Raw genomic sequence first — 18,411 nt, forward strand, 5'->3', positions numbered from 1 at the left:
TGATACTCTCTAAACTGCAGCTGCTGTTTGAAGAAAATAATTGTGTATCAACTGTGTCTGTGTCTTGAGCTAAAAATGTTTTGGCACATTCCAAAAACCTGTCGAATATACATCATAACACTGCGGAAGAATGTAAAGTAGGAACATAGTTGAAAGTGGAGATAAGGATATGCAGTTATGTGACACACCCTGAGGATTGGAAGGGAAAAGCACAGAGAGATATGTTAGGAGTGAAGCGATGAGACAGCAAAAGAAGCAGAGCTATACAGCTTTAGACACAGCACAATGAACGGGAAGAGATACACCACACCCTGAGATGAATCACAGGGGAACGTCTGTGGTCAGCAATCATTATGCCAAGTTACCGATTTAGTACTTTTGTAACCAATGATTTCCAATCATTTTTGTCTGCTTTCTGACATATCCTAAGAGGGAAAAAGGGGGACAAGAAAAATGAGACGATGATGAACAGCGCAGGTTGAGCCATGTTACAAGCCACAACACCATGTGCACAAAGTACACTATGCACCATAGCCTGTTCATCTACCAGGGGTCCCTTACACATGCATAACACAAGCAAATATATGCAGCATGAGTTTAAACAGACAGAGGTGAGATGCGGTTTGTGCCAGCATGGCACAGATTGGCTCATCCTTTCAGCGAATGTATCTTTATGAAATCTATCAACTGTATTGTTGGAATCTTTCTGCATGATTTATTAAAAAAACTATCCTAGTAATAGTTGTGGTACGACAGGCTGACAGGATGGGAACGGTCCACTCAGAGTATCAAATAACAACAAAGATAGGCCTACATTATAAAACGTCAAAATTTGGTCCAGCTGCACTTGGTATTTTGGCACCTTGTCAGGTCTAATCAGAGGTACATAGAGCTTAAATAATATGTATATTATTATAATATTGGGTGTAATATGATATCCACCTGATTAAGTTTTAGATGAGAAACCTCTAGTCGACAATCTACTTGACCTAGATAAATGAAATAAATCTATATAAAGATTTTTTTTATTTAATTAGAAACCATCGACTGTGTTAATGGCTTTCCAAATGCTAATTTGGGGCCTTAATTTTGTGAACCAAGACACAGGGTGTAGACAGAGTTCACTGTGCACAGACCCCAACCAAACTATAATTTTTATTGGGCCAAATGTTAACTCATACTCCCTGCTAACAGGTAACTGTCTGAAACACAGTACTGAAACACAGTACTATGCATCTCCGACATTGTTCTGTTCATTAAGCTTTGGGGATCCACTCAAGTGAGCCACAAACCCTGTATCCTTGGCCTTCCCTTGATACTTGCCCCACGTTTTTCCCCATGTCAAAAGCTGCAATTATTGGCAATTGTGCAGCTAGGATTTAAAGTGAGCAGTACACCTTTTAATTTTAGGTGAGGAAGTTTGGTAAAATCTGTAAATAGGTTTAAAAAGTGTGTTCTGTTTATTTATCAATTAAATTTTGGCTCCATCCGCTGGCCAAAACATGCCATCAACGTCAGATGTCTCCTTAAGTTAAATTAATGATACTCTACACTTTTGTGTGTAATGCTACACGATTAGGAATTGCAAAACCTGTTGGAAGGAAGAAGATACAATGCCCCAGTAACCCAGAGTTTCCAGATGCAAATAAAAAGAGGTTTGATCAGAATAGACTATCCTGATGGAAGTAATGTAAAGTCAAGAAAGACATTTTAATTGTCTTATTGGTATCATCAACCAGCACAAACGAAGGTGAATTACTCAGTGCTTCATGCGGCTTGCTGTTGTGAATGAGAGATGTCGGCAAGAGTCTCTTTTTAAGCATTTAGATTGTTTACTTTCTAAGTAAAGTATAATCAGAATGAAACGTGCAAGCAAAACATGAATAACAGTGTTTGTGTGAGTTTTTTAAGACTTTAACAGTGTGACTTCACCAAATTGTAGTAAATATAATATCACAGGTAGACCGCTGCAACAGTCCTGAATGTTATCAAGTGCTGAAGGAGGAGCCGTTCAGTGTTTAGTATCAAAATTTCTCGCAGGACACAAACCACTACTGTGGAATGCTGTGTTGATTGAGAGCAGTTAGCTGCCTTAATGAGTGAGTGACTTAACAATAAACTGTAAAGTGAGGTGAAAAAGGAAAATGAAACATTGAAAAAACACGACACAACGGAGATATAACACCAGCATGAACACTGAGACAATGGACTTGCGGCACAAGACTCACGTTTCCACCTCTTGCCGAGTAGCCCCACCTGTCCAAGGACCCACACCTAGACTGAACATGGCTATAGTCCAGCTTAACATTGGGGATGAGAACCTGCAAGGGCGGAGGTGAGGAATGAGGTGGGAGAAGCTCTCAAACACCTCCCACTATATAAACTATTCTGGTACAGACATCTGAGTTTGTATGACCATAATGCACTGGGGTTTGTTTGTTTGTTGTGTGTATTTATTTTTTTTGTGGGGGGGATATTAGTATCATATGAAACTAAACAAACCTAGTGCATGACATGCTAAGGGAAATGAGCTAAATAACCAAAGTTAGGATACATTTTGGAAAAATTGGAATGACAATTTTTAATATCCTCATTGTAAATGCCCTCACCTTAAGATATCTACATGAAAATGGGTTCTATGGGTATCAACAAGTCTCCCTTTTACAGACAGGCCCACTATATGCTAATCTTATGCAGTTTGGGACAAAAACAATGCAGTTGTTTGCATACAGGATACATTTGTTATTTTTTGCCTGCATACTGGGTCCCTATACAGTCATACAGCATGCATTAGGTATGAATGGAAAGCTGAGACTTGTAGTGAGAGACCATTTTTTTGACTCGACCCCACTGTATACAATTAACTGTTGGGACCTCTAGGATAATCACAGCCTCACAAACCTGTATAACCATAAACTAAAGACCTAGGGCATTCAGAGGATGGATATATATCCTTGGTATTTTGACAATAGAAGAATTTCTGAGAAGTTTCCAGAACAGAAGTATATACCATCCAATTGCCAAAAAATGCAATTCTTGCAGAAATTTCAAGTCAATGTTTTTTGATACAAAATCACAGCATGGAGTTTTCTGAGGTGTTCCTCAAAGTCTTGATGTCTTAATGTGGTATTTCTGAAACCCTTCTAGAAATCTTTACGTCACACAGTGTGTCACAAGATGAGATACTGTAACTCCACAAGAACTTCCAGTATTTCCTTTATGCTTTTGCACTATGCATTCAGACTCAAGTAGGTGCAAAATAAAAGCAGTGAAAACTAAACCAGTAGTTTAGTGTGCAAGGATGATAAAATATGTGTGCTGTGATGATAAATGGTTCTCTGTGACTGCAAGGAGAGAAAGCAGGAGTGATATGCAGACACAGCAGAGTTGGTACAATACACAACACTAACAAATACATTTTACCCGGCAGCACAGTAAAAGCAATGGGAACAACACTGACTTACATACATACACTTTCAATGCATTTTTGCAGAAAAAGTACTAAAGATGTCTCATGAAGAGGAGAGACCATGAGGAGATACACTTAAGCATACCAAAGCAATACTCTGAAATACTGTAACACCCAGTATAAGAATATACTGTAACCACTTTGCCACCGTGCCGCCTAATCATATAGATCATGCATTCATTTCCCAATTAGCACAGTGTTTACTGTTGTGTCCTTCCCTTGAGTGAGCCACATAGTGAACAATTTGTATTTGTTTTGCCCTTGTGGTCTTAAGGAAGAGAACAAAGGTTGATATGTGATAATAGCAGGCTATGCAATCCTGAATGTTGGAGAGAGTAAAACAATAGAGATTAAAAAGGAAGCTGTACATAACCTGATTCATTTTCCAGAGAAACACTCATTTCTTTTATGATGATTAAAAAGGAGTGTTGTTCCTAATTAAAATAATAAATATGATTAAGGCCTTTCTTTCTTTTGACTACTGTACAGTAAATGAACAATGACAGCAGAAGGTTCACAGATTTATATATCCCGTATAGCATGATGAGACCCATAAAACCTCACATTGCTGTGAGTTGTGGGAAAGACTTCATGCTTAATCATGTATTCCTTTGATGGCATTGAGGAAACTAAGGGAAGCAGCCAGGATAAAACCAAATTTGAAGAAAATGAAGAAAATGATCACCAGCGACAATCAGAGCCATTACCAGGGAAGGCAAAAGGTAGAATTTTGATGCATTTCAGTCTTCAGTGCTTCATCAACAACAAAAACTGATAGTGAAAACTAAGTACCAAACACAAGACAAGACACAATATGCAGAGTATTAAAGGCTTACATGTGAAACTAACCATATAAAAATGATGGAAGCGATTTTTTGTAAAAAAAAAAGGAAAATTAGATTTTTTTTCATTCTTATTTAGCCCCATTCAATGGGAAGTCAAGCTACAGCTGTTGATAGGGATGGTAAGACATAATAAAGTGACGAGCTCAGGGACATTTGAGGAAGGCAGACATTTGCCAGCATATGGTTTGATGATGACATGAGGCCACCTTGGTGCCAGTTGGTTTATTTTGGGTTTTATGGCACTGCTCTCACAGCAAGAAGGTGGCTTAAAGTAGAAGCTGTCAGACCAGTTGCTATGTTTTTATTGGCTGCTCATTTGTATGTGAGTACCATATAATGCTTAATAGAACAATTGTGACGCTAAGCTTTAAAAGTGACTTTGCTTAACCCCACACAGTGTGGAAAGGGATACAATGAATTAAATATAAGCTTCAAGGTGAGAATCAAACTGTGGTGGAAAAAAAATGGAGTGTGGGTAAAAGACAAACTAAGGTACTACTAAATGATACTAGACCACCAAGCTATCCAAGCATATAGATTTGCATAGCACATCAAAAAGAACCTTGTTGCATGCCACTTATGTGGACTTGGAATATAAATATACAGTAGAAACAAACTAGAATCAAATGATGGCCTTCACAGTTCTCTATGTAATGATCAAGAGGGGGGGGGGGGGAACAATTTGTCACGACAGAAGGGTACATACATTGCCTCCACGGGGAGAGTGCTTCAGATTATCCTTGGTGCTGCATTTTGCACTCTGCAAGTCCAGCTTCTTGTTTAAAATATGAATCTAGAGAAATAGAAAGATAGCATGGGCCTCTTACATAGTGGATGGGGATGAATGCTTGTCATAACACCACAGGAAAGAGAGACTATAGTTTATACTGAAATGCAATGCAATAAAACAGGTTTCAGTTGATGAGTTTTGATAGAAATAAAAGGAAAAGTCTTTAAAACGTTGTCAAAACTTAACATTGGTGTGAGGCAGTCGCCTGCTAAACCCTGCAGCATATATTTTAAGAGTTTCTCCGAACTCAAACTTTCTCACCAACTTTAGTGTCCCACGAGCCAGTGGAACAGACAATCTACCAATCACACTGGTTATTGTTGCGTTCCCATCACGATTAAGTTGATAAACTGGCCGGGAGCTTTCGTTTTACTAGTTCAAAGATAATCAAATAATGTAATTATAATAAATAAGTATTGAAATGATGCATTCATAAACTCAGTTTGAAAATATGGAATTGCAAAATGACATACTTTTACAAATCTTTATTTACTTTACTTCGGATCGGTGTAATAAATAAGCGCTTTATTTAAAAACTGACCTCTCGAATCTAAAGATGTAGGCACCTACTGGAACAATTGAACTAAGTTGGACCTACAGAGCAGGAGCTCTGATTGGCTTGATACCACACATGAATCCTGCTTGCTGCTGCTGCTATGTGGGGTGGACTTCATTAAAAATATTCAAAAATCCAATGTCACTTATTCATATAAAAGAAAGAGTTAACAGAATTGTTAATTGGTCAAATAAACAATTTCATTAGATTTTTTTGCTTTTACTTTATTAATGCATTATTAAAATGCAAATGTAATCAATCAAGAATATTCTCTTTAATGTATTAACTTTAATGCTCCTAACCAGGCTTTATATAGTCTGGATCAACGGAAGTATATTTCCAGGATAAATGCCTAACACGGGCCATTTGTCCCTCACCTTTCGCTTTGGGAAACAAAACAAAACTTCGAGCTATCAAGCTACACACTGAAAACGGCAAGTTTAGAAGAAAATGTGGATCGTGCAACGAGGCAGGCCTGCTTGGTTATTTCAGGGAATGATTGTAAAGATTTACAAAAAATATATGTTTACGGCATTTACTCTCTAGCTGGGATGTTTTGGGCCTGATTGGTGGGAATTGCTATGGACGAAGTACAAACAGCAATACAATGGTCAAAGCAAATCACTTTCTAACCATGTATCCAGCTAATTTATATAGCAAACAGTTAACTTCATATTATCAATTAATTTAAGAAATAAATAAAATAGGTATTTGGCAACAGCGCTGTGGAGATAGGGTAATGCAAGACTAGGCTCTATCAAACACATGGTGCCATTATTAACCGTGGTGAGATGTACCAGCAGGTCTTGGGTCCAGGTCACACTGTGTGCCGCTGACAGGCACAGAGTAACGGAGATGAGGCGCAGCACTGACTTCCAGATCCAAGAGGCCCTGTGTTTGGCCTCTGATGGCATATTTTGGTCCTTGTGCTTCTATGAGGACAATCATTTAACAGGTCAGTGGCCAGGGCAGATGCCTATTATTGGCTGAGGGAGGCTAACTACAGCTACTTGGAAATTGGAACTACACGGACCAAGGAGTTGCTAGGAACTACTAGAGATCAGGAGAGGAGTGTATTGCTGTCATGTAAACTGTTAACTGGGTGACCAAAATTTTACATGGTCTACTATGGCTGGAGAGGACCAAAACACACCAGAATACTAAAAACCTGATTGGAGCTGAGCTTAAAACATGACTTAATTTCTTAGTTCTGACATTGTGGAAATAGGAGCTTACTGCATGACAACAGCAATATGCTACAGAAGGGTGATTCAGGAAGATATCCGTCACAGGGGGGAGCAAGACAGTGGGTTGGGAAGAGAACCACAGTAGAACCAGCTTGTTAATTCTCAATTTTCTAACTGTGTGGAGGAACTTAAAGATGATCTTAGAGGTGGCTTTTGCATTCCATTTCACTATACACTTTCAAATAGTCTGCTGTTCGAGGAAGTAGATAAGCAAAGGACACAAGGGAATTAATTGACCACTGTGCCATCTTTATACACCTTATTCAGCAACAACAGTGACTTTGTTTACATACACATGTAAAAATGCCTTGTTTGGAATATCCAAACGGAATATGCTGTTTACATGACCTGTATCAAATTCGAATATCACCATGCTCAGAATAATAGTGTTAATGTAAACTTACTTACTGTATAAACCTCTGCATGAACTGTTTATCTCTGTTAACCACAGCACATAGTTGAGATAGTTTTAAAAGACTGCATGAACCTTAAAGCAGCATCACTTTGGAGTTCAGCTTGGCTTGGTAACACTTAAAATGTGAGCTAAAATGGTCAAATTGTACTACTGGTAAATGCAATCCCAAATTAATAATGTCTTGAGGAGGCTCCTCTGTCTACATTTTCTGCTATTATACTAGTAGAAAGCACAGGGGTCTAATAGTAACAGAAAAGGAACAACATTGACAATGACTGTGTATAATAATATAATAAATCAATGTAGAATTAACTAAAATAATGTATACATAATATATTGTTTTCAAATGCCAGAACTCTTTTGTTGTATTTGTAGTTATTAGTTAGCAGAAAGGGGTGAATAGCTACCCCTTACTGAGGTGCTTTAGTTAAATTCACAAATAAATAGATTCCTTGGGGTTTTTCTAGACACTTCTTTTTGAGTCTCATAAAACGTGCGTATGCCTCTAGACACCTTGAGTCCTCTCGTCAAAAGACCATAAAGCCATTGCCTTAAGAGACAGATTCAATTTTAACTTTGTGTTAGACAGCTTGTGGCTAAAGAGAATCTAGGGAATCACTTGCTCTGCCCAGACAGTCACCCCTATGTTTAGACGAAAACTGCCATTACTGCTTTGTGTCTGACGGGAGACACCTACTGCCACCCAGAGGGGGGACACAAACGCGCACACACACACACAAACACAAACACAAACACACACACACACACACACACACACACACACACACACACACACACACACTTTGGGTAAATACCATGCCATAAGAAATACATTAATAAATTACTGTGTATCTAATGAGAAGATAACCTTCTTATAGGACACACTGTGTTACAGATCACAGCTAAACACAAGCACACACAAACAAAAAACGCTTATTCTCCTATCTATCTATATATATATATATATATATATATATATATATATCCTGCAGATGACAGGCAGGCGTTTGGAGCATGATCCCTCCCTATTTTGTGGCTGGCTGCACAGAGACCTGGTAAGTCATAAAGATGTCAGCCAAACGCTTAGAATCCTAATCAGGTCATCAGGGAAGGCTTGTAAGAGCTGATGGCTACAGACACAGTGCTGTTTTCATAACTGTTCTTCCCGTGGCAGCGCTGACTTTGTGTTTCAGACGGGAACATGATATTGTCAAACTGTAGGGTATACACTCCCAAACACCCTGCTAATGCAGATTCTATGCAGCAATAGAACACATGACTTGAAATGCAGATTTATGTTAGCTGAAGTGCTGTCCTATGTTCCCAGAGCTGGGAGAAAAGCTGAAGGGACAAATGCTGCTCACAGCTCCAACACTCGCCAAGATGTCAAAGTTATGTCACATTTTTTTTGTTTATTAAAATCCGTGTTCCCGGATTGTATCATGAGTACATATTTGACTTGATTTATCACAGAAGCCTAATTTTTACTTGAGATCTTGTCAATGGAAATATTGTGGCAAATCATTCTTAAAAACAATTTCCATCTCAGCTTTTACCCTAATAATCCATGTTATTAATCCATGGATGACAATACAGCCAGAGAAATGAGGCATATTGGTACATTTGGGTGTTTTATCAGAATCATGTTAAATCTGCTTTAAGCAATATTTGACCATTAAAAGGCAGATGGAGTCTATACAAACCTCAAAGAACCTTGATATACTATAATTTCTTGTGGTTAACGTGTTCTCAAACAACTGCTTACTTCTGTACACTTCTGTAAGACATAGAGTAACAAGGACACATACAGCGGCTGGCATAAGTTTACACACCCATGCTAAAGTTGATTGAAAAGAGGAATAAAAAAACATCTTTTGGAAATTGATCTTAATGCCCAAATTCAAAAGATATTAGGATAATCCAACCTTTTAAGGACACCAGTCTTTGTGAATGAATAATGTATTGTAAATAATTAAATGTTGTTCCTTAAAATACAGGGGGCATAAGTATATACACACCCCTATATTCCAATGGAGGCAGGCAGATTTTATTTTTAAAGGCCAGTTATTTCATGGATCCAGGATACTATGCATCCTGATAAAGTTCCCTTTGCCTTTGGAATTAAAATAGCCCCACATCATCACATACCCTTCACCATACATAGAGAGGCATGGGGTACTTTCCATAAGATCATCTCTCAATGCAAATCAAACCAGCTATTAAGCTAACTGAAATAGCACCATGCAAATGTGCCTGCCTCTATGGGAATTTAACATAGGGGGGTGTATACTCATTCCCCTTGTATTTTAAGGAAGAACAATTATTTATTTACAATACAATATTCATTCACAAAGAAAATTGGTGTCCTTAAAAGTTTTGATTTTCCTAAATGTTTTGAATTAAGGCATTAAGATGAATTTCCAAAAGATGTTTTTTTAATTCCTCTTTTGAATCAACTTTAGCATGGGTGTGTAAACTTATGGAAGCCACTGTAGATGCCTTTCATGCCATTTGAAATCTTTGGTTAAATAATTTCTGCTGAGTAACGGTATTATTTATATCAATGTTAGTATCAAATGTCAAAAGCAAAATGTCATTCCATATATCCAAAGTAATATCCATCCAAGTTTTTAAGGCCTGGGTATCTTGGTATTTCTTTCTGTAAAAGTGAAGAAAAATGTGCAAAATTTTATAGAATTCTATTACTTATTTCATAACTTTAATCAACGCACATTCTGTGTTTAATAAATGGTTTGAGAAAATGTTTTTTTCTCCTCCACAACACATCCTCCTTTCAGCAGGATGATTTAGGGACTAACAGTGGAAAGAGGTAGCAAAGAGACTAAAAGACAATGAGCGTGGAGCGGTAGGAGAGAAGGGCCATGGGATATAAACATAAGGCCAAAGAAAAAGCCAGAAGATGTTAGACAAATATGTCATTGTGGTTGTGGTTTTCTGTTATGGTATTTTCTGTTTTCATTGTTTTATTTTGTAGTCTTTGTTTCTCCCATGTCATGTCTTGTTTTACTTACTGCCTTTGTGTTTGTCTGCCCAGCCATGATGTGTTTCACCTGTTCCTGAGCTCTCGTGTCACCTGTCTCCTGTTCACCCTCCCTACCTTGTGTATTTAGTCTCTGTGTTGTCTTTGTCTGTGGTCAGATTATTGTGTGTGTCTGTGTGTGTGTTTGTTCTAACCACTTGTTGCTGTGAACTTTTTTGGTCTTTTATTTTTCTCAGCTTTTTGGAACTTTACTTTTATTATCTTTTTGCCTCTCTGCTATCCTCAGGTCTCCCTTGGTTGTTTTCCGTGCTGTTTATTAAATTCTCAAACGTTGCACTGCCGCGCATCTCTGCATGTTTGGTACCGGTACCAATGGTAGTACAGGGACATTTAAAGCTGGCCTCAGTGCATCCCAATGGTATATATTAACAGATTATTTCTTTCCATAGATACATGGTAAGGTTGTTGTTGTTTCTCTGTTTCTTTTATTGCCACTTAACCCTGTGCTGGTGCTTTATGGTTCAAGGACTTGTCCAGAGGCCTATACTACAAAGCAAGATTTGGCGTTAACGAGGTAACTTCAGGTTCAACCCAGGGTTTTCTGAGTCACGACAGGGGATCAGTTGTTACCGGGTTCAATCGCCATGGTAACTTATGCTGAACACCTAACCTGGTCAAGAGCAGTTTATGTTGGAGATTAAAGATCAACCTGTGTAAAAGCATCGCCTACTGACCAATCAATACTCGGTTGATAATGGCGTCATTGTTCTGAGAGAGAGAGAGGTGCACTCAGAAAAGAAAAGAAACACTTAGAGACCGACAACCCCGTTAACATTCCCCGATGGGTATCTTTATGAAAGACAAAGATTTTGTTTAAGATTATTTTTTGAGGGCTGAAAGGGACAGGGGGGGGGGGGGGGGCACACCACAATGGCCCGCAGGTCAGATTTGAACCTGAGCCGCTGCAGGACTCAGCCAACATGGGGCAAACACTCTTACTGAGTGAGCTAGAGACCGCCCCAAGATGTAGATTTTCAGAGGAAGGAATTACGTATAGGCTGTTTGTCAGCTTCTTGAGCCATGTGTTTCCAATGTGTACATCAGTTTGAATTATGTTTTTATATTTTTTATTTGCTCTCACAATCGCTTCCCAATGCCAAGGTAGTTCCTGAAATAATACGTTAAAGCAACGACAGTTTATGGAAAGGGCAAGTGTAATTATGATCAGATCATGGTCCTGACTGATGGGGAAGTGATATTGATAAGTGTTGTGATTTATGCATTTATAGCATTGGCTATTTTTTTTGTCAACTTTCCTATCTGTTTTAGGAAGCAGCGACTGTTTTGCGTTTTGCCTGTAAAACTGTGTCTGTGTTCTTCATATCTCATCTTATGTAAAATATGCAGCTCTGGTAGATGTTTGCAATTGGTCGTGCTGTGCAAACAATGCCACTTTTATGTGAATGCGCGCCGCTGGATTGGGAAACCCTGGGTTGATTGAACTACGGTGAGGGAAAAAAAGTATTTGATTCTCTGCTGATTTTGTACGTAAGAGAAATGATCAGTCTATAATTTTCAGGGTAGATTTATTTTAACAGTGAGAGACAGAATAACAACAAGAAAATCCAGAGAAATGCATGTCAAAAATGTTATAAATTGATTTGCAATGAGGGAAATAAGTATTTGACCCCCTCTGAATCAGAAAAAAAACAGGTAACAAGCTGAGATTTGGAGCACACTCTTAAAGGGAGTGCTCCTAATCTCAGTTTGTTACCTGTATAAAAAGACACCTGTCCACAGAAGCAATTAATTAATCATATTCCAAGCTCTCCACCATGGCCAAGACCAAAGAGCTCTCCAAGGATGTCAGGGACAAGATGGTAGACCTACACAAGTCTGGAATGGGCTACAAGACCATTGCCAAGCAGCTTGGTGAGAAGGTGACATCAGTTGGTGCGATTATTCGCAAATGGAAGAAACAAAAGAACTGTCAATCTCCCTCGGCCTCGGGCTACATGCAAGATCTCACCTCGTGGAGATGCAATGATCATGAGAACAGTGAAGAATCAGCCCAGAACTACAAGGGAGGATCTTGTCAATGATCTCAAGGCAGCATCAAAGGGATGATAGACAGGGCCATGTCCCGTCAAATCTTGGGTGATTGGGTCAAATCATCCTTCCCTCAGCCAGGGCATTGAAAATGGGTCGTGGATGGGTATTCCAGCATGACTATGACCCAAAACACACAGCCAAGGCAACAAAGGAGCGGCTCAAGAAGAAGCACATTAAGGTCCTGGAGTGGCCTAGCCAGTCTCCAGACCTTAATCCCATAGAAAATCTGTGGAGGGAGCTGAAGGTTCGAGTTGCCAAACGTCAGCCTTGAAACCTTAATGACTTGGAGAAGATTTGCAAAGAGGAGTGGGACAAAATCCCTCCTGAGATGTGTGCAAACCTGGTGGCCAACTACAAGAAACGTTGGACCTCTGTGACTGCCAACAAGAATTTGCCAACATTTTTGATATGCGTTAACATGCGTCTGGATTTTTATGTTGTTATTCTGTCTCTCACTGTTCAAATAAATCTACTATTAAAATTATTGACTGATTAATTCTTTGTCAGTGGGCAAATGTACAAAATCAGCAGGGGATCAAACACTTTTTACCCCTCACTGCCGTGACACAGCTTATGCAGGACTGCAGTTGTTAGGGTTAGTGAAGCCGGGTCACTGAAAGAAATACAGGGCATGTTGATCTTGACTCATAGTACAGGCCTCAGGGCATAGGAGTTATTTACAAAGTATCTTTGTATGCAGTTGATCATCTACATTTATATGAACATAAGGGGTACTGATAAAAAAAATTTAATTTCTGTGTTACATGAACTAACAAAAATAGACTTCTCGAAGACAATAACCATCTCTGAGATCATTAGTAAAACAAAGACAAATAGAAAAAAATATATATATATATTTTTTAATTTCTTATAAAATTATTTTTTTTTTTTAAATTGCAGAGGTAAATTAAAAAAGCAAGTAGCTACAAACAACAAGTTTTGGAGGAGGTGAGGGAAAAGAGCATCACCTGTCCTCCTTTGGGCTGGTACTTGATATTCTCTGTGGAGCCAATCTTGGACCTGACGTTCTTGAAGTCAGGCAGGGGCTGGTTGATGATGCGGAGCTGCTTGGGCGTGGTTGCAGGTGACTTGGGTGGGGTGCGGACCACTGCCACCTTCCTTTCCTGGGAAATCAAGCTGAGGGAGCGTGGGGTTCCAGGGGTCCTTGAGGACGCCGAGTAGCTGGGAGGGGTTCCTGGGGTGATTGCTGTGGAGCCAGATGTGCGGGGGGTGGAGTGGCCACTGCGAGCCGAACGGGAGCGCACTGATTCTGTAAGTGGTAGGAAGGAATATGAGGATAAAGGTAATAGCTGAGGAGGTGCTGTTTTATAAACTATTGGAAATGTTGGTAATGTCAATGTCTCGAATAAGAAATCATAGTTAAAGAGTCCATCGTTACTTCAGATGCTGAGATTTAAGGTTTTTAAAAGTAATTTCTCTGACCACCAGATATACAATCTTTCATGAAACTGAAACATAGACTATTTTATCCATATACACTGAGTTACAAGTTAATTAAATTGGGCTTATTCAATTTAATGTAATCCAATACAGCGATCACAGTGACAGAAGTATAAATATGCCACCTACCTGTCATGCTGGGGGCTCGTCCTGTCCTATGCTCTGCCCTCATCTCTGTGCGAAATGCTAAAGGAGGAAAAAGAGGAAATGTTTCAGATTTATTAAGGGGGGAGGGGGGGGGAAGAAAGAAGAAAATTACATTCAGGGGTTCATGGATGTCCAATTCCAAATTCACTCACCTTTATCTGTGCTGAAGACAAGTACAAACAGTACACAAAACACATGCATATAGCTACATAGAGATGGTGAAACAGTACTGTAGAGAGAAGAAGAATACAGCATACAGTGTCTTATTCAATGCAAAAAAAATATGTTTTCCTATTTTCTGGTAGAGTAGTAGATACCTGCACAAAACCAAGGAAAGTGTTTTAGCTTCTCTGAAAGACAGATGAAAGAAACTCATTGAGTTAAAAAATAGCTAGTTGAACAGAGGCTAGCTAGAAAGGGTGGGCAGGATGTGAGCTCTCTTTTGTCAAATTCAAGAAATCAATTATCAATTATCAGCACTGGTACACTATTTGCTTTCATATTCAATTTGCTGTGGCTCATACTGGAGGCTCATACATCTTGCTACTGGTTTTACCAAATACCGATACTTTGTGTAAGTTGATTAGAGGAGCTGTAACCTACACGTGGGTCTGCGAGGAGCCGTGGAGCCGGAGCTGGTGATGGAGGTGGAGCTCTCCTCATGGTCATGGTATACACGGCGACTCAGAATGGAGGCATGCCGTGGCACAGAGGACCCCTTTTCTGGGCTCCATGACCGACCGTCCTGTAGGGAAACCAACACCAGAGACAGGAAGTAGATCCTTAAGCCAATTATTATTTTTTTTCATTTAAAAAAAAAAAGGTGAAACAACATGTTTAGGTGGAAACATAGTGTAAAAATAGATAGATGTTTTGATGTTCTTTTCGGAACCTCTGCAGCACCAGTACCACTCTACCATTTACCTACCTTGGATTTGAGTCTCTGTAATACTGGGAAGCCTTGAGGCTCTGCTGAGGATGGGCGAGGTCTATCTAATGAGGCAGCCACTCTGGATATGGAGGTGGGGATCTTTGTTAGTGGCAAACGATGGGCATGGCACTGAGATGGTACAACGATGACGCCCGGCGGGTGAGTATAGCATGGCACCAAAATACAGGACACAGGGTGACAAAAAGAGGGATGAAAGTAACATGCATTATCAAGATCACATGTATCCTTTGTGTGATGAGGGATGAGGTATTAGCATCAGATCTTGTGTGTTTGAATTTTACACTAGCCCATCACAGCATCCATTCAAGCAGATTCATTGTGAACATGTTTGTTAAGAATTATATGACATCAAAATGGCAAACAAAAACCAAGAATCTGAAGAATATTGCTTATCATGCTCATACAAGATGAGCCATGGTAACATGGATGAACTGGAAAACGTGTGTAAAAATAAAAAAAAATAAAAAATGTGGGCTCAGAGCACACTTAAAGTATGCTGTAATGACATGACATTTAAGGAAAGCAGAAACTGCGTTATATTAGACACCAGAACTGTCATTACCATGGTGGAGGAGAGAAATGGAGTCACGACCACAGCCGTTGGAGAAATGTCACAGGATAATTCAACACCCACTCAGTAAAAAAATGCTCTAAATGGATCTGCCTTGTGCTACTTATGCAAAAACACATTAAACAACGCAACAATACATAAAATATAATAATACTTTTTCCCAAAAGCAACGTAACCATTTAAAAAAAATAAAATACAAAGGAAAACAAACGGGGTTAATACAGAAATTAAAACTGTTATTCATGCAGTGATTAAGGCTTAGACAGACAGAGGGAAGACAAGACAGCATTCGCTTAACCAGTATGTAATGTGTTTATCTTAATAGATGATAAGGTTGTTCTGGAAGTCACAAGAGAAAATATGTAACAGCTTTTTAATAAGTCTCAATTCTATTGATAATTATTCTGCCTAATTAATGTGGTGTTTATTGTTTCAGAGTCTGCATTAAAGATGCAAGAGGCAACTTGTGCATTAGTTTCGTATTAGTAGCAGGAGGTAAAGATTTGAAATTATTTTAGACTTTATAATGCATTAATTGCATACTGCAATGCAATGTCAGTAAATTGTGCACGGCATGCTCATGTTTAGCAACATTTCTGTTCTAAAGCTCTTTATACCAACGGCCAACAAAAAGACAGCAGATATCATTTTGGAGAGTGCAGTTTTTAATAGACAAAACAATCAGTAACTGCTGTTTAGGAAAACATTTTGTTTTCTATCTTCAGTTTCAGTTTGTCCTGATTGATGTTTATTGAATTGCCCTACTGCAAACCTACTTCGTAATTTAGGCTGTCTGCCAGTAAAGCTTTGATATGGTATTTCTCGGAGTGATTTCTGAGCCAGAGGTCATGCCATTGTTATGGCTGATGGAGTACACTCACCGATGCTCTGTCGCGAGACTGTTTGGCAACACTGAGAGGCTGACGACTGTCTGGTAGCGCCTCTGAGAGAGAGACAGAAACAGAATTACAGGAATATTAGAACACACATACATGTTTTGACCTTCATAGACTTAGGGGGAAGTAGTAAGAACCTATGAAAAGGCCATCTTTAAAGTATCATATTTTGTACCCCTGTGAGCATATTCGGTTCTCATAAATAAAGACGTATAAATAAAACTTTGTATTCCCAAACCTGGCATGGTGAGCTATATGACACATCGCATGTTCTGTGGGAGCGGGTTGCTTCCCCTCTTGAGAGCTCTGTTCTGCAAAGATTTGGCAAGATATCACACAGAATGGGGGATTTTGTGTTATGTAAGGCGACCCTGGAAAATAATCTAATTGGGGCAGTGCAGCAGTATACTGAGCTTTCATCATCAGTGACACAGAATTCAGCCCGTCAGGAGAAAATGAAGTGCAAACTGCCCCTGGGACAGAGTCTTTATGGTATCCGCTCTATAGAACAAAACCATGGATTACTAGTTGCCTGGCAACCATACGTTGAAAAATGCTGAGTGGGTGTCTAATTGTTAAAGACCAGGGGTCAGGAAAATTCTATAGGTTTTTCACACCTAACAGACATCCATTAAATGAAACGGACAAAGCTTCAGACCAACCTCAGCTCACCGAGAACATAAAAACAGATGGCTGGAAATGGAAACAGCAAACAAGGAAGAAGGATGCATCTTAGCACCTGCTGAAAAGCTTGCTTTTGCTGATATTCCGGTATTGATGTGGAAGTATACTTGGAAAGCGTTCACTGAATCCTTGAGTCACAAACTTGGAAAAACAAATGCTTTCAGCTTAGTGCTAAGATGCTCTTAAAAGAACAAAAAGGATGTGCACCAAAACAAATGAAGGCAACTGAAACATGTGTGGCAGTCCATTTTTTATTGTGATCAAAAACAAAACACACATGACAAAACCAAACCATGGTAACCAACAAAACAAAATGAATGCCAAAACCAAATTGAAGCTGACAGTGGAGGTAAGTTGAATTGGTGGCTGGGAGAGCAATAGTTGTGTGACAGACCAAGGCAATGTGTCACCTGTGGGTCTCCTTCTAGGACAGGAATGGTGCTGGGTGGGGCGGGTGTGGCGGACGGCTGTTTTCATCAAACTCCTCTTGGATGGGGATTGACTCTGAATCTCCATTTTTTTGGTAAGCTCGGCCTTCCTTATGACAGCTACCGGAGGAAACCGAGCCATTGACAAAAGAAGACACACAACAAAAAGCAGAAAAAGACACTGAACCATGTTGAAATATGGAATGCTGCAGGATAAACATTCCCAAAAAACTCTTTTTAGTTGTTGACTGTCTATTATGAGACCGCACATTGCTTTGACACAAACAGTTGTATAGTTAAACGATAAATCACAAGACACTGTTTTCAGTGAATCAGAACAGAAGAGAGCCCAATTTCAACACATATTTTAGTCAAGCCAGTTCTTTAAATAGCTTTACTGAACGGACAGGAAAATTAGTGTATAATAATATCCATTCCATTGCAAGTACTACAGTTTGAGCAGTAAGATATTTGGTTATCGATAACCTATAACTACAGCAATCATAAGTAACTACTACTTTTACAAGGAAAAGTGTAACCATTCAAAAGGAAAAGAAATGATGAGGACCTTTTTTCTTCTTGGTTTCCTCTCTGGGGATGTAGACAGGTTCTTTGCGGAAAGGTTTGCGTTCTGGTGTGGAGATTCGGCCTTTAGCCCGCCCTCCCTTGGCCTGTGGTTTGACTGGCTTTTCCTGGTTCTCCATCTTCTTCTTCTTTTGTGTTTGCTTGGTCTGGACCACAGCAGGCTTTTTGACCGGGCTGGACATTTTGGGCAAAGGCTCAATCTGTTCAGTCGCCATACTCTTATCATCATCTGCAGTGTTGCAAAGCAGGACA

The 18,411-nt window shown here is 39.3% G+C and overlaps 1 protein-coding gene across 1 annotated transcript in view; it reads right to left on the reverse strand.

Annotated features, from left to right (window-relative positions):
• Positions 1-18,411, reverse strand: part of map2 (microtubule-associated protein 2) — a 102,232-nt gene that overhangs the window by 4,534 nt on the left and 79,287 nt on the right. Inside the window, exons 11-20 of the mRNA XM_032529959.1 lie at positions 18,143-18,388; positions 17,557-17,694; positions 16,448-16,509; positions 14,972-15,103; positions 14,647-14,788; positions 14,026-14,082; positions 13,404-13,705; positions 6,458-6,592; positions 5,021-5,107; positions 2,229-2,321 (exon numbers count right to left, since the gene is read on the reverse strand). Coding sequence (XP_032385850.1) covers positions 2,229-2,321; positions 5,021-5,107; positions 6,458-6,592; positions 13,404-13,705; positions 14,026-14,082; positions 14,647-14,788; positions 14,972-15,103; positions 16,448-16,509; positions 17,557-17,694; positions 18,143-18,388 — 1,394 coding nt within the window. The remainder of the gene's footprint in view (positions 1-2,228; positions 2,322-5,020; positions 5,108-6,457; positions 6,593-13,403; positions 13,706-14,025; positions 14,083-14,646; positions 14,789-14,971; positions 15,104-16,447; positions 16,510-17,556; positions 17,695-18,142; positions 18,389-18,411) is intronic.

The sequence above is a fragment of the Etheostoma spectabile genome, chromosome 11 (assembly GCF_008692095.1).
Source record: "Etheostoma spectabile isolate EspeVRDwgs_2016 chromosome 11, UIUC_Espe_1.0, whole genome shotgun sequence".
NCBI lineage: Eukaryota > Metazoa > Chordata > Actinopteri > Perciformes > Percidae > Etheostoma > Etheostoma spectabile.